Source organism: Quercus robur, chromosome 2 (assembly GCF_932294415.1).
Source record: "Quercus robur chromosome 2, dhQueRobu3.1, whole genome shotgun sequence".
Taxonomy (NCBI): Eukaryota; Viridiplantae; Streptophyta; class Magnoliopsida; order Fagales; family Fagaceae; genus Quercus; species Quercus robur.
Genome location: NC_065535.1, coordinates 16,213,881 through 16,231,816, shown reverse-complemented (window position 1 = coordinate 16,231,816; position 17,936 = coordinate 16,213,881). Strand labels below are relative to the sequence as shown.

Here is a 17,936-nt window from a genome sequence, read left to right as displayed (position 1 = left end):
AATTTTTAACATTGATGGACCTGCACCTGACCTGTCTGGGTATTCAGATCCGCCCATGGACCTTAGGGTCGAATTGGGTTAGATGGGTTGATGGACAGCCCTAAGTTTTATGCAGAGAGGGTTGCTTAAGTACAAAAAAACCTTTGATAATTCCTTTCATGTTTCATATTATAACTTCTAATGTTTTATAAGTTTTGAGAACCCAACCTTTGATATCAATGTTGCACAATAACAAATATGATAATATATACAATTTGCATATTAACATAGTTTTTTTTACTTATGAATTGATATTTTCTTATAGATAATAATACCTTGCAATTAATATTTTTCTTCTACCAATTATTTGTGGGGGGAAGCACCCTCAGCCAAGCATGCTCGAGGAGTAATTGGGCTTAATTCACCATCAAACTAGGCCTAATCCAGCTCAGATGATGTGCTCAAACTAGCCTGACAACCCAAGGAGTATTTTCTCACCTGAGGAGGCCCCATAAAGTGCACCTCGTGTGAAACGGGGAGGAAGCAACTCAGGCTGAGAGATAGAGAACCACAAAAAGACATGGTGACAAGTGCAGGCAAGGGAGATGAAACTTCCAAATAAAGCAACCATCGCATCCGCATTAAATATACCATAACAACCCAGCTCATTGCATTAATGGTCGAATGACACCTGAACAATGTCAAGCACAGCCTGTACTAGGGGTGTAATCAGTTTGGTTCGGTCGGTTTTCTTGTGTTTGGCCAACCGAAACTGAAAATTTCGGTTTGTGAAATTCTCAACCAAAATCAACTGAAATAATTGAGAATCAATTGGTTTTGGTTTATTTTGATTGTGGTCAGTTTCGGTCGGTTTTCAGTTGAGAGAGAGATTGCTGGAAACGAAGCAAGAACAAAGTTGATATATATCAGAATTAGAGACAGAGAAAGAAAAGAGAAAAATAAATGAAAAGAATCATTCCATGAGAAACGAAGAGGCCGGCATGTGGAGTAGCCATGGAGGTCGGCGTGTGGAGGTCGGAGTGTGGAGGCTGGCGGCAAATGTAGATTGATGGAGGCCGGTGTGTGTGAGACGAAGTGATGGAGGCATGTGAGTGTGAGAGACAAGAGGGACTAAATGTGGGGTAGGTAGGGACCGTAGGGTTATTTATTTATTTATTTTTTTCAATTAGTTTATATTTAATGTAATTAGTTTAAGTTTAAGTTTAATGTTAGTTAGTTAATCTAATGGGTTAATGGGTTTTAAATAGCCTAAGGCCCAATGTTTATGAAAATAAAAAAGGCACAATGTTAGCATTGCAAGGCCCAATACATGTTTTATATTATATATATAATGTAAAATATATTATAATTCAGTTCGGTTTTGGCAGGTTCGGTGCCTACAAACCAGCCACCGAAACCGAAATTGAAAATTTCAGTTTGTAAGAAATGAAAACCGAAACCGAGCCACTTTGAAACTAAACTAAAATTTTGGCAATGATTCGGCCGGTTTTAGATGGTTTTTTAAGTTTCTCGGTTTTGCGCACACCTTTAGCCTATACCCTACTTTACCACCACCAGCCATGCAAGGATGGGACAAGTATCAAGGAGAACATTGGAAGCCCTCCAAGTGGAAGGCTAAGATGTAAATCGAAGGACTATAAAAGGGGGAAGATCCCACATGAACAGGGTTCAGAGAAAAAAGCAAAAATGAGGTTTAGGATAGAAATTATAGTTCACAATTGTATAAAAAAGATCCTCAGCCTGCCTGAGGAGGAAGATAAATAAGAACTTCGCTTTCATTTAATTCTCATTATTGTTAACCAAGTCTTGGACTCAATATTTTCTCTTTACTCATCAAGTTGGTAATCCTAGGAACCAAAGTGTTGACCTGCACATCCACCTCTAAGAAATTAATTGTATTGGGATCAAGATCTAGCCCAAGCTCGCTACCGAAGGACACATCTCGACTTTTTGCCCCCTGCAATATTTATTAGGAGACTTCTTTCTGGATTTTTTTATTTATAATTATAAATCTCTTTATTATTTTTATTTATTTATTTTTCTGGTGTCAAAATGTTAGGAAATGTAAACCTACTCATCTTCTTTAACATCTGAGACTCTTGTACAATGTTTGGAAGTTTATAAATACGAAATGGAATGAAAAGAGATGTGACTTTATTTTCTTTAAGGGTTTATAAAAGAAGGAAAATTGAAAAAAATTCTTGTTTATTAAATATGCATGAAATTATTAATAAATTATCGATTTGCCTCAATTACATGATCCGCAAGATTAGTATTATATACCGCAAATCAACAATTCACAAAATAATATTGTGGGTACCTAAGGCATGCTTGGCAACGTCCTAGGCATGCAAGTAACGTCCTTGGCCGTCCTTGGCATGCTTTACAACGTCCTTAGCTGACCTCGGCATGCTTGCAAAGTCCTAGTTGTCCCACATCGAATAGAAATCCTCCTCACTTTCTACTTTATAAGTTTTGAAGTGAAGGAGTAGTGTACCACTACTAGCAAAGCATGCCGAGGACGGCCAAAGACGTTGCTTGCATGCCTAGGACGTTGCCTTGCATGCCTAAGCATGCCTTAGGTACCTACAAATATAAAATAAGAAATATAAATAAACAAACATATGAGTTGGCGTAGAAATGGAAAACAAATGAATAACTTATTCAAAAGAAAAACTACTATGCCGTAATTTAACCCAAGGCAAACCCGCTAAAAAAGAGTTTCTAGACTACTGGCAAAAGAGAGTTTTTGGCTTATTCTAAACCCACTAACTTATTCTCATACACTTAAATAACACTACGCTCCACTGCCCTCCTATAAAGAATTTTTGGCTTACGTTTTATTACGTCACATCATTTTTTCTCCTGCTCGAGTCGTACCTCATTCACATATCAGTTTTTTTTTTTTGGTTGAGAATTAAGTTACCTCACATCTTTTATGTTTTAATGTGAACCACAAGTTGGGCGTGATTATGAAATGAACCCATTTTAAATAAGAGATTCATTTGTTTAAGTACGAAAGTTGACACCGTAGGCACAAGCAAGGAAATAACATATTTTACAATATTTTTATAATTAAATAATAAGTTCTGATTATCTAAAACATAGGCTTGTCACTATCATCACTTTTTATCCATTAATCACAAATTATGAAAAGTTTTATGAAGGGTTACTCTCAAGTCCATACACAACTTTGATAATGCCTTTCATATTTCATATTATAATTTCTAATGTTTTATAAGTTTTGACGACCCAGCCTAGCTTATTCTAGTAATGAGATTACATATCTCTAATATTATTAATATGTTAATCCATAATTTTTTGAAAAATATATAGACCCGCATATCGAATATAATAATATATAAAATTTACATAGTAACATAGTTTTATACTTATGATCAAATGATACTTTTTTTTATAGATAATACTAACTAGTGGTTAATATTTTTCTTCAACCAGTTATATTTATTAGGATACCAATGGTAATGTTAAATTATTGCACAGTTAAGATACTTCTTTATATTAGTCCGAGTAGGCAAGGCCCAAGCCTAGACATAATTGGTGTGCAAGCCAAGACATATACTTGTATTATAAGTCAATTAACTATAGTTAATGTAGGGTTAAGCCTATTATAAATATTTGTATTGGGTTCACTATAATATATGAATTATACTTCACTAATATATTAAATATGTAGCCCTTAAGGGTTCCATCTATGGACATAGGTTGTTAGACCAAATGCATATTTAAAGATTTTAGTCGAGTGAAAATACAAGATTAGTAATAGAAATTGAGTGATTAGATAGAAACTTTTGGCAAACATTCACAATATGTTTAGTTGAGCCAAAGTCTGGGGATAACAATGGGGTGTGGCAGAGTTGAAGGATGGGGTCTTCACCCCCATCTGCATGATTTTTTTCTTACCTTGTCTTGCATGACAGGCAAATTGCCTTGCTCCATTTTCGCCCCTTGTGGCTCAGCAGACCTAATCCCATAAAACTTAGTGTTAATCCACCCAACCCCACACATCTTACCATTTATAATTTTTTTATCAATTTAAATATATTTGAAATTATAATTAAATTAATCACATAGAATCAAACTAATTTTTATCTTGAACTGGATAAATTTGATGTTAATGTGATCTTGGCAATTGGTTTGAAGCCCTCGCAATGCTTATTTGGGAGAATGAATGTTTAACTGCTAAAGAGAAAAGAAGATGAGAAAAAAAATATAATAATTAAATGAAATATTAAAGAATAAAAATAATCTTGGGATGTGTATTTGAAAATATGGATATATAAATTAAAATAAAAAATGGTTTTTAGTGGGAAAAAAGGCAAAAAGAGAAGAAGGATTGTACAAGTAGAAACTCCCAAAATAGAAGAGAACTCACTCAAAAAAGGAATTTCTTGGGAAAAAGTTATTACACACATGCTCTTAGGCACACTTACACACTAACAAAAAAAAAAAAAAACTAAAATTGTGAAGTGTAATAAACACTGTTCATTTTGTTATTGATACATGTCTCTCACAACCCACATGTATGAAGCCCATTGATTGTGAAACATGATTATGGAAAATTTTTAGTTTAATTATATTTTACAAACAAGGTAAACTTATATTATAAACAAACAAAAAATGATAAATGTTGTATACATTTGCAGAAAGTGTTTAATAATATATATGAGTTGGCGTAGAAATGGAAAACAAATGAATAACTTATTCAAAAGAAAAACTACTATGCCGTAATTTAACCCAAGGCAAACCCACTAAAAAAGAGTTTCTAGACTACTTGCAAAAGAGAGTTTTTGGCTTATTCTAAACCCACTAACTTATTCTCATACACTTACATAACATTAATTACGCTCCACTGCCCTCCTACAAAGAATTTTTGGCTTACGTTTTATTACGTCACATCATTTTTTCCCCTTCTCGAGTCGTACCTCATTCACATATCAGTTTTTCTTTTTGGTTGAGAATTAAGTTACCTCACATCTTTTATGTTTTAATGTGAACCACAAGTTGGGCGTGATTATGAAATGAACCCATTTTAAATAAGAGATTCATTTGTTTAAGTACGAAAGTTGACACCGTAGGCACAAGCAAGGAAATAACATATTTTACAATATTTTTATAATTAAATAATAAGTTCTGATTATCTAAAACATAGGTTCGTCATTATGATCACTTTTTATCCATTAATTACAAATTATGAAAAGTTTTATGAAGGGTTACTCTCAAGTCCATACACAACTTTGATAATGCCTTTCATATTTCATATTATAATTTCTAATGTTTTATAAGTTTTGACGACCCAGCCTTATTCTAGTAATGAGATTGCATATCTCTAATATTATTAATATGTTAATCCATAATTTTTTGAAAAATATATAGACCCGCATAACGAATATAATAATATATAAAATTTACATAGTAACATAGTTTTATACTTATGATCAAATGATACTTTGTTATAGATAATACTAACTAGTAGTTAATATTTTTCTTCAACCAGTTATATTTATTAGGATACCAATGGTAACGTTAAATTATTGCACAGTTAAGATACTTCTTTATATTAGTCCAAGTAGTCAAGGCCCAAGCCTAGACATAATTGGTGTGCAAGCCAAGACATATACTTGTATTACAAGTCCATTAACTATAGTTAATGTAGGGTTAAGCCTATTATAAATACTTATATTGAGTTCACTATAATATATGAATTATACTTCACTCATATATTAAATATGTAGCCCTTAAGGATTTCATTTGTGGACATAGGTTGTTAGACCGAATGCATATTTAAAGATTTCAATCGAGTGAAAATACAAGATCAGTAATAGAAATTGAGTGCTTAGACAGAAACTTTTGGCAAACATTCACGATATGTTTAGTTGAGCCAAAGTTTGGGGATAACAATGGGGCGTGGCAGAGTTGAAGGATAGGGTCTTCACCCCCATCTGGATGATTATTTTCTTACCTTGTCCTGCATGACAGGCAAATTGTCTTGCCCCATTTTTGCCCCTTGTGGCTCAGCAGACCTCGTCCCATAAAACTTTAATTCGTGTTAATCCACCTAGCCCCACACATCTTACAATTTATAAACTTTTTTATTAAAATAAATATATTTGAAATTATAACTAAATTAATCACATAGAATCAAACTAATTTTTGTCTTGACCTGGATAAATTTGATGTTAATTTGATCTTGGCAATTGGTTTGAAGCTCTCGCAATACTTATTTGGGAGAACGAATGTTTAACTGCTAAAGAGAAAAGAAGATAAGAAAAAAAATATAATAATTAAATGAAATATTAAAGAATAAAAATAATCTTGGGATGTGTATTTGAAAATATGGATATATAAATTAAAATAAAAAATGGTTTTTAGTGGAAAAAAAAAAGGCAAAAAGAGAAGAAGGATTGTACTAGTAGAAACTCCCAAAATAGAAGAGAACTCACTCAAAAAAGGTGCTTCTTGGGAAAAAGTTATTACACACATGCTCTTAGGCACACTTACACACTAACAAAATAAAAAAATAACTAAAATTGTGAAGTGTAATAAACACTGTTCATTTTGTTATAGATACATGTCTCTCACAACTCACATGTATGAAACCCATTGATTGAGAAACATCTCGCTGCTTATATGATTATGGAAAATTCTTAGTTTAATTATATTGTACTAGCAACGTAAACTTATATTATAAACAAACAAAAAATGGTAAATGTTGTACACATTTGCAGAAAATGTATAATAATATATATAAGTCCTATGATAATTATTCCACCCAAAGATCTCTCTTTCCGAGATTGTTATATTTTTGGTTAGGCTTAGATATTGGACCTATAAGAGCATCTCCAATAGCTTAGGTAAAAGCAAATTAATCTCTATAATGGAGAATGAAACCAAAAAATAGTCCTCCAACAACTTCTTTAAAACTCAAAAAGTTTTTTGCTAATGAATAGTCATTCTCCAAACTTGATGTGCTACTGTTCATTAGCAAAAAAATAAAACAAAATAAAAAATTAGCAAAGAAAGGAGTGGGGATGGGGGGTATGGGGACGTGTGTTAAAATATGAATAAACAATGAATGAAAAAAATAATATTTAAATGAACTAGAAAAAGGATAGAGAATTTGTTGGAAGATGTATTTGAAAAAATAGGTAGGTAAAAGGTAAATGTCACTGTTTACTGTTCAAACAGTATAAAAATATAGAGAAGTTGCTGGAGATGCTCTAAGAAATCCATAGTTATAACAAGGCCCCTTGTTTTGTATTCAAAACTGACATTTTGAAAGAACACCCCTCTCCCCAACAAGCTGGCCGAAAAAGGAAAAATAAAAGCAAAAAAGAAGAAGCCACATTCTATTATGTACATCCATAGTTATCAAAACGTGAATCGTATCGTGAATCGATTTTTGATTTTTCCATATTGTGTATCGTAAGATACATAAACATTTAATAAAATTTATAAAAAATTATAGATATACATATATAAATGGTATATTCATTATAAATTTTAAATATATTCAACTAATAACTAATTTATTCATCACTTAAGTAATAATATTTAACAAGTTAATTAAATAAATCAACCTAGCATGCGTTTATAACATACACATTCAAATGGTTTAAATTTAAAAGTGATAATATATTACAAATGATCCAAAAATAATAATTTATTTTCATCACATTGCCTAATAAACCCCATCTAAGTCAATGCTATCATCATGTTTATCATTTTGCTAACTTATCTCTTCATTAAAATTTTCTTCATCGTCATTAACATTTACTATCTCTCCTTGTTCTTTTTATTTTAATAATTAAAAAAAAAAAAAAAATTCTTCTTGGCATTCTAGTTTCTTGGACTTATAACAATAATGAAAAAAATAAAAAAAATAATTATATTGTCAATTAATATCTTATTCATAGTATAGAAAATAAATTTGCAAATATTAAAGTGAAGTGTAAGTGGGAACTGTGTAGTCTAAATTTTATAGGAAAAAGAGGGGAAAAAAACTTATAAATATGTTATTTTATTAGGCGAAATGAAGTGAACTAATAATTTTGTGTTAGAAGCAAGTCTAACAACTTGTTAGATTTAAATAAAAGTACAAATTTTAACAAAAAAATCTCATTTTAAAGCATTTTTCTATGGATTGTACGATACATATGATTTTATGATACGATACGATATGCACACTATATTGTACGATTCACGAGCACTTACGATACGTCAATATGAGACAAAATTTTTTACACACGATACGATATGTATTGCGTATCGTACTATACTTATAACTATGTGCACATCTATCAAAAGCCGAAATGCATTTGGGGGGGAAAAAAATCAGAACCCGGTATTGTTGTTTTTTAAGGACATAGTGACCAATAAGACCATAAATATATTCATATGCCATCATAAACATGGTCATATACAATGTATTTATTTATTTTTTAATGGGGCTAACATTGTTAAGTTAGAAAATCCAACGAATCAAATAGGAAACCATAACCTTAAAGTTGTCTCAGGAAAACAAAACAAGAAAACTCACAGCAATGCAATTGGTATTGGAAATTCATGACTGAGAATACAATACCGTCTCTCAAAAAGCCCAACCCTTTGAACAAATAGAATAAGCAAAGCAAATAGTACAAGAAACATGGGGCACCATAATATATACAGTGGTATTCAGATAATTCAATATAGAAATATTCTTGAAATCATGGGATCCGCATCTTCACTGGAATAATAGACCCAAACAAGTCAATGGTCCACCCTTCCATCACTGTCAACGAAACAACCTGACGCCATCGTGTTGATCAACTTGAATTAACCTATCGGACTTATTTCAAAGTTTTAATTTTTATAAATATACCCGTATATATAACTAAAACCCTACCCTGTCAACAAAAGAGAAAAAAAGACAGCCCCATTTTTTTTTCCAGTCCAGAAATGGGTTTGAAGGTTCTTTCAGCGCTTGACACTGCAAAAACTCAGTTATATCATTTCAAAGCCATAATCGTAGCTGGGATGGGTCTTTTCACTGATGCATATGACCTATTTTGTATCCCTCCGATTTTAAGTCTGATCGGAAGGGTGTACTATGAGCAAGACAAGCTAAAGTACCAGATCCCACCTGGGGTTATTTCAGCTACGGTAGCGATTGCTCTGTTGGGCACCACGATTGGTCAACTGGTGTTCGGTAGACTCGGGGACCGAATAGGAAGGCGACGCGTGTACGGCATAGCATTGATGATAATGGTGCTGAGCTCGCTGGGCTGTGGCTTTTCGATTTGCAAATCGAGAGAGTGCGTTCTGGTGAGCCTCTCGTTTTTCAGGTTCTTTTTGGGGGTTGGGATTGGTGGGGACTACCCTCTGTCGGCAACGATTATGTCGGAGTTCGCTAACAAGAGGACACGTGGAGCCTTCATAGCCGCTGTGTTTTCGATGCAAGGGTTTGGAATCTTGGCATCATCGACGGTCACGATGGTCGTGTGTGCCATATTCGAGCATGTGTCGAGATCACACGATCATACATCACACACAGTTTCGGTTGATCACACGCCGAGAGGAGTTGATATTGCATGGAGATTGATACTGATGCTGGGTGCTGTACCAGCTGCATTGACATACTATTGGAGGATGATGATGCCTGAGACTGCCAGGTAACCACACATTTTTCCTTATCTTCTTATTTTATTTATTTATTTATGTTTTGGTTGACAATTCATATACATGTGTCCTCACACTGTACCTTTCAGGGTTTAAGTATTTGGTTTTAGAGTGGTAATACTATTCGTCTAAAAACAAACAATGTAGTATATCCCATAAAAAATAAAAACAGCAACAGCTATATATGTTCAGCTATTTAAAAAAAAATATATAGTATTTTTTTAGTTTTCAGTTCTAATTTTTATTTTCAAGTAGAAAGAAAATTCATTTTAATATATATACTTATTTTCAAGTAGCAAGTATTAATTCATTTACTCACCTAGCAAGAAATTATTTATTTATTATATCATATTATTATGATTTGAATTATTTTATTATTATTATTGTTATTATATATATTATTATTGTATATGGTAATAAGATCAAATTGTTCCAATTATATAGAAAGCCTAATAGATAAAAAAAAGCGAAGATTATACTAAAATTACTAAAATGTTTCTTTTAATATATATAGTAAAATATGGAACTAAAAATATTAATTTTGAAAATTTTATCGTCACGATCGATCCATATATAATGACAAACCTAAACAAAGTAAACAATTAAACTGTTGATAAGAGTATTAAAACTCGATCAGTCAAGTTGAAGGATTTTTGCACAAGTATGATATAGAAAATTTAATATACATGTGTTGTACATGTTTAATAATAAAAAATCTATATTATTTAGGGTATTTTTGTTTCGTATAGTTGACAGAAGTTTATATATATATATATATATATACTTCCGTGTAGTATACGGTACAGCTTGTGAACTTGAAATACATGTAACGTGGTTTTTCCTTCAATGGTTTTTTTTCTTTCTAGGCTGGTAGTTTTTACTTTTTAATGACTTGGGGAACAAAAACAGGGCTGAGTTTGGCAATAAGCAATGTAGGTCCAGCATGCATCATCTAACGTTGCGAATTTGTTTGTTTTGCCCAAGATTTTTGCTTTCAAGCGTGTATGCATGTCATCATGACGTTGCTATTTTAGAACACATATGCATATCATTCCACACATATTCATGATGTGTATGCAAATAATTGGTGTTACGATTCATCGTTTGAATTTAGATTTTATTCATTCTTTAAACCTTAAATTAGATGTTCTAATTCTTGTCATGTATGCAAAACGTTTCACAACTGAATTTCAATTAATATCCTATTGATAAAGTATAAAAAAATGTCAAATTGAAAATTTCACATATAAAAACAATATAAAACCTAAATTTTGATTCTTAATTTACAGTAAACTAATATTTGACAAACAAAAGAGATATAAAGTCTTGTATTTCAACAAATTGATACTTTTTAATATTTCTAATAGAAACATTTAAGAATCAAATATCCTCTACACCATTATAACTATTGAATTTATTTTTTATTTTTTTTTTTAAAAAGAAGCCAAATGGAAGAGAAATTTCGTAAATATAATAATAATAAGAGAAGCACCTCTTATACATGTAAATTAATAGAATAGCTTAAGAAGAAGTAACATTGGCCAAAGTCTTACACCAACCGCAATTCAACGAAATTATATATGTGACTAAACAAATTAACCACACCAAAAACACAACCATGAAAAAAATAAACGGATGAAAAAATATCGATTTGGAGAAGTGATACTGACCCACACACCAACAAATAAAAAATAAAAAAATTGGAGAAGAAATGTTGACGAAACAAATATATTGGTGGGCTTAATTTGAACAATAAATTTTTTTGTACCAACCTACCAACCGCTCATTAATTTTCTACATGGAATTGGAAGAAAACAAAAGGAAAACAGTCGATGCTATCAGATTGAATTGGAATTCTATGGCCCCTTTGAAATTTGAATCAAAAGTGCTCTTCCAATGTATGAGCTTTTCTTAATTAGTTAATTACTTTTGACTAAGAACAGGACCCGATTGAATGGTCCGGACTCCGGTGTATGTTAATTAAATTTACTACTTTGTCACAGTTTAAAGCTTTAATATAATCGATAATTTATCACTTATCAAAATAGGAAAATTCACTCATATATAGAAAATATAAAATAAATGTTTAAATTTATCATAAATACCATAAGTGTTTTTTTGAAAAAGTGATTTTTTTTAGTAACCAAAGTACGAGTTTTTGTTGTTAAGAACCTTGTAACTCAATTAATTGAAATCTCCTAATATGTCTATGATATTTAGGATTCAAATTTCATTTTTTCTATTGCAACTATTGAATTTATTTTTTTAAAAAGTATGAGTTCTTGTTGTTCCGTGCTTTGATATAATCTATCATAATTCATTTGTACGTTTATGACAGATATACAGCTTTGGTAGAGCTAAATGTTCTTCAAGCAGCCAAGGACATGGAGAAAGTGTTAGATGTTTCAATAAGTCAGATTGCAGAAGATGACCCACAGCCACTACATCAACCATCCTATCCCCTCTTCTCAAAGCAGTTCTTACGTCGCCATGGCCGTGACCTATTCTCTTGTGCCACCTCATGGTTTCTTCTTGACATTGTCTTTTACAGCAACAATCTCTTCCAATCTCAGATATATAAAAAGTACCTTGGTGACCGAAGAAAAAAGAACGCCTATCAAGATGCTTTCAATGTAGCAAAACTTCAAGCAATCGTAGCAATCTGTTCCACAGTTCCAGGTTACTGGTTCACCGTCTATTTCATTGATCGCATTGGAAGAGTGAGAATTCAACAAATGGGCTTCTTATTCATGGCAATTGTTTATTTAGCAATTGGAATACCCTATTACACGTATTGGGAGCATAACACAAATGTAGGTTTCATGGTCCTCTATGGGCTCACCTTTTTCTTCTCAAATTTTGGGCCCAACACTACCACTTTCATAGTGCCTGCGGAACTTTTTCCCGCTAGATTTAGATCTACATGTCATGGTGTTTCTGGTGCTGCTGGCAAGGTGGGGGCAATTATTGGGTCTGTTGGATTTTTGTGGGCTTCACATAACAAGAAAGAGGATGGTTATCCCAAAGCAATTGGAATGGAAATCTCTTTGGTAATTTTGGGCTTAGTTTGTATTACGGGATTGTTGGTAACAACTTTTTTCACAAGAGAAACCATGGGGAGATCATTAGAAGAAAATGAGAATGAAAGTGAGGATGAGAATGTGAATTAAATTTTTTTAGTGTACTGTCTATACCCACTCATATTCATTTCTCAACGAAGCTGGGGCTGCCTGGAGCTCTTTCTACGTGTGTACTTTTATATCAAAGACATGATGAGTCTCTTTTATCTCCTCCGGCCTCACGCACAAACTAGGCTAGAGAAATTTGTGTAATTTAGATTTTGTGCTGAGGTATGGCAGAGAACTTGTAATTGTATTTGAAATGGCAAAGTTCTTGTATATAAAGCTGGAAACACGTCTGCCCAGAGAGTGAAATGTTTGCCTTGATAGCATCATTTGTCTGAAATTCCTAGTCTTAGCTAACACATTCCTTGTAGTTTGGTCATACAGAACTGGAAGGCTTTATAGAAGTGCACAAATGCGTCTTTGACCTCATACATTCTGGAATCTGGATAGTAAAAGCTATTAACATAAAGCAGTTTGTATATAAATACTTATGCCGATGCTGTGATAGCGGAGGAAGGCAGATACACGGTTAGATCCTAATGACACATGGAATTCAGAATTTCGAAATCTATATTCCACTTGAAAAATGGAAAATAAAAAGCTGATATTTTACTTATAATAGGTTTCTCTATTTTCATTTTATGGCTTAGGGGCTAATTTGATGTCTCTAAAAAAACATTTTATTCTGAGTAAAAACATTTCTAAACAGATTCTAATAGATTATCATATAAAGACTTTGACTTAAAAAAGTCCTAAAAATATCTGAAATGAAGAAGATAAATACATAATAACAAATTAGGAAAATGACAACAATAAAAAAAAAGTCTTTCAATAATGTGTATGACATCCTAATTCATGACTCTGAGTCCAGGTTATGGCACTCATGCTAGTCATTTTCAGAATGACAACATGCCTGATAAGTGATAACTACACAATTCTTTTGATAGAATCTTTTTTATTTTTAATCGATGACTTAAAATCTATTTTGTTTTGTTTTTTGTTTTTTTGTTTTTGTTTTTGTTTTGGGTAAATAGGAATAATTTTATTAGAGAAACAGAAAGAGGACTGGAGGAACAGCCCATCACATCTTCAAGGGCCCAAGGTGGGACAGTAATGGGTCCCCAGATCTTACAAAAAGAAGCCCAACGGGCTAAATTTTGAGCCAAACCAATAATAGGATTTGGGACCCAAAACAAAAGCATAAGTGAAACAGGGGAAATAAGATCTGATGGCTGCAATTGTGGATTGGAATTCCCAACCTAGATTCAGGCTTGAATCATTAATGGAATCAATAATAATTTTGGTATTTCCTTCAAAGTGGACTGATTTGTAACCAAGAAGTGTTGCTGAACCAATAGGTTCTTTTGATATAATTGATAACTTACAACCTAATGTCGTCTGGGGGCTGTTGCAGACTCAAAGTCATTTTGAAGGTGGTGATGTGATCCAGTGGATCTTTCAGACCATCGAACGACTCAAATAGTGGAAGACGAAACTTCGGGGCATAGGGCACTTCAAGACCCTCACTGTGAAGGGTGAATCCGTCCTTTGGACCATCCCATCCAAGTTTCGATCTGTCTTCTCCCTTACTGCACTTCTCAGCTTATCCATCTCTCTCCTCATTTCCTTGAGGAGGTCTGCATTTGTTTCTTCAGAGATATTCTGTCACGCCCCGAACCCAACTACAAAGATAGGCACGTGACAACCGCCGCACGCTTATAAAGTAAGCACCCTACAAGTGTGCAAGGCCTTCTTAGCAACTAAAATTTATCCTCAAAAATTAAAATCAAATAAATCCAAAATACCTCAACAATTTCTTTATGAATAAATCTCCAATAATTTAATAGGAACAAAATCCAAACCTCATGTACATAATGCCAATTGGCCAATAAATATAAAACTATTACAAGACCATCCAATCCCAAAATCACTAAGCTTCTTTTCCTGCTCACAACACAACATCAAAACTCCCAAAACTTGGTATTCTTCACAATCTGAAACTGGAGTGGAAAAAGGGGGTGAGTTGACAACTCAATAAGTAACCTAAGTCCTAATAAATTCTATCAAGCAATAGATTTTGTAAAGTATAAGATGTAATATGTGTTTTCAAAAGTTATAATGTACTATGTGTTTTCAAAATAACTGAAGAAGTTTCATAATCTTAAAATAATAAGTTGCACATAGGTCACATACTTTAATCTTACACATATATCATAGATGGTTTAGAAAATAGTCAGTTTTCCTTATATCAAAAGCTATAACTTACAATAGGTTCCAAAAACACATAAGCAGTTTTAGTGACTCAAAATAGTTCAAATACTCAAACGTAATTCATATTCTTAACAATCTTATGACTATGGTCACGCTATATCCCCGTGATTGGGCATCAGAGTACCAATGAATAACCCCCAATGGCTGGGTATCAGAGTACCAATGAATAACCCCCATTGGTTTGGGTATCAGAATACCAATGAATAACCCCCATTGGTTTGGGTATCAAAATATCAATGAATAACCCCCATTGACCGGGTATCAGATTACCAATGAATAATCCCCATTGGTTTGGGTATCAGAATCATTTCATAGTTAGATTGTCCATAATCATATATATCAAATCATAGTTTCTAACAAAAATATATCTTATTCAAATACGTATATATAATCATATATTCAATATTCAAATATATTTGTGATATTTCTATATTCTTTACTTAAAATCAATATAGCAAAAAAAAAACAATTAAATAAAATACATCATATATTCAGTAGTCAGATATATTTGTGATAATTCTTTACTTAAAATCAATAATACAATGGAAATAAAATTATAACAACTGTAAACAATTTTTAGTAGTTAGAATTACGCAAAATAAAACCAATTAGGATAAGGTTACTTACTTCAAAAAGCCATATCAAAAGGAACTTCTCCCTGGTGTTTCCTCTAAAAACTTAGATATCACCTAAACATTTTTTTCAAATATCATTTACTCAATAATCTAATATTTTTAAATAAAACTTATATGAATACCCGACCAGAAGAAAAACTGCTAAAAATATCTAATAATTTTCAACTATTATCTTAGTTAAAAAAAATCCACCGTATTCATAATATATATATATATATATATATATGTATTTCCTCCACTTTCTGCCATTAATAGTACCAAGGGACAAAGCCTATAGATACACCATACGTGTAGCCATGTAGGGTCAAAAGTACACCACCTAATCTTCTATAATTGTGCTCATTTTTTTTTTTTTTTTTTTCCATTCACCCCTAGTTCTCTTGGAGATCAGGACAAAACTAGGAAAAAGGTACTATATTCAATGTCATACAAAATCAAGCCTATATGATCACCATAACCTTTTGCTATTTGCCAAAACCCCAATCTCTAAACCTGTGCAGAATCGGACCCAAGAGCCTTCTTTTACACTTAACGTAACACAGGCACAGAGAAAAAAAAAATCAAATCCTTCTTTGTTTACATCGTTAATCTCATATATAAACAGTCTCACTATTGGCCAAAATATTCCTCTAAAAGAATACTCTAATTCTAAATAAAGCTTAGATTTGATAAAAAGAGATTCTTAGGCTCTTACCTCAAAGGTGTAATCAATCCTTCTTTACTTCAGTCTTTTGGGTAGTCTCCTCTCTCAAAATATCTCTCCATATACGTTGATTTAATAAGCTTATATAGTTAGGGTTTCAACCTTATTTTCTAAAAAACTCCCTTATAATTATTAATTATAAAATTGTCCCCATAAACAAATTTACTTAAATAACCTTCCTTTTATTCTATTTTATTTTTTTCGGGTATTACATATTCATTCGTTAGTGATCGTTTCTTCTATGGTTGTCTTCATTGTCATTCTGGTTAGTCCTAGAATAATTCTCCTCCTCCTACAGTTGCAACCTCATCTCTTGGTTTTGTCTCATAAGCTCCTCTATGTTGGTTGTGAGTGTTTGGATTTGCAGGGTGAGTGCTGCAGAACCTTGTGGCATGCTAGATTCCATTTGAACTCTAGGATTGAATGGAATTGCACTTTCGAATTGAAGTGAGATATTATCATCCCCACAGATGATGCCAAACTGATGATGCTAAAATCATCAGTTGATCAGGTTCGTCCCGATGAATCAACATGGGCTCATCCTCGTTCCTGCAAGGTTGAGAATAGAGTTTGTGTGGTCACCGGTGTGGTGTCGGCCACGGAGTCTCTGATAATAAAGTCAGTGAATGGAACTTGAATAACCAAGAGAGTTTAGTTGCAAGAGCAAGAATAAGTAGTCAAAATGAAAATCTGTCCCTCTTCAGGGATTTCCGCTAGCCGTTGTTCTTCTTAAATGGTGAATTAAAGCTTGCTTAGGTAATGTCTCTAGTCTTTAACTTGGTCTTTATGAGAGCCCCAATGGTCTTCTTGCTGATATGTAACCGTCGGGGCATTGAATGGTGGCCTTCGTGGTAGTCTGTCCTCGTCCAGGTTGGCTTTCCTGGACAGAGGTAATTATCTTGTCCATCAATGTGGATATGGAAAAGGTAGAGAAAAAAAAAAAAAAGTAAAGGAAAGGTTTAGAAGAAAAGGAATGAGTGGAGGAGAATAAATTAGATGAAAACAAAAACAAAAAACTTGGCTTGTAGGTGGGTTAGTATGTGGGAAACGGAAAACTAAAGTGAAGATAATATAATTCTAGTTCAAGTATAATATATTAAAGAAAAGATAATATAATTCTAGTTCATGTATAATATATTTTCATATTACTATATATTAGTTTAATATATTGATATTATATAGTGTGCAATAAATATATATATATATATATATATTAAAGTAGCGGTAATTCCAAAATGGCAAACTAGTGTCAACTGGTATAGAAATATTTTGTTTCTTTAGTCAAATTGATTTCCTTGATTTACCAATACTAATTGGAGTTTCATAATATTCAATCAAAAAAAAAAAAAAAAAATTTGGAGTTTTCCAATTTTATTTATTTATTTACTTCAGCCCCCCTAACTAGGAGTCCTAGCTCCATCCCTGTGTGGTACATTAATACATGCAAGTTGCAAAGACCCCCAAAATCTATGTATGGCAAATGGAAGTAGAGAACAAACTATTTCCCATCTTTGAACTATG

The 17,936-nt window shown here is 32.5% G+C and overlaps 1 protein-coding gene across 1 annotated transcript; it reads left to right on the top strand.

Annotated features, from left to right (window-relative positions):
- The first annotated feature begins 8,673 nt into the window (after window positions 1-8,673).
- LOC126712625 (probable inorganic phosphate transporter 1-9) lies at window positions 8,674-13,093 on the top strand. The gene is made up of 2 exons (XM_050412028.1): window positions 8,674-9,674; window positions 12,020-13,093. Exons 1-2 carry the CDS (start codon window positions 8,962-8,964, stop codon window positions 12,849-12,851), a joined length of 1,545 nt encoding a protein of 514 aa, XP_050267985.1. The 5' UTR covers window positions 8,674-8,961; the 3' UTR covers window positions 12,852-13,093.
- Window positions 13,094-17,936: the final 4,843 nt, after the last annotated feature.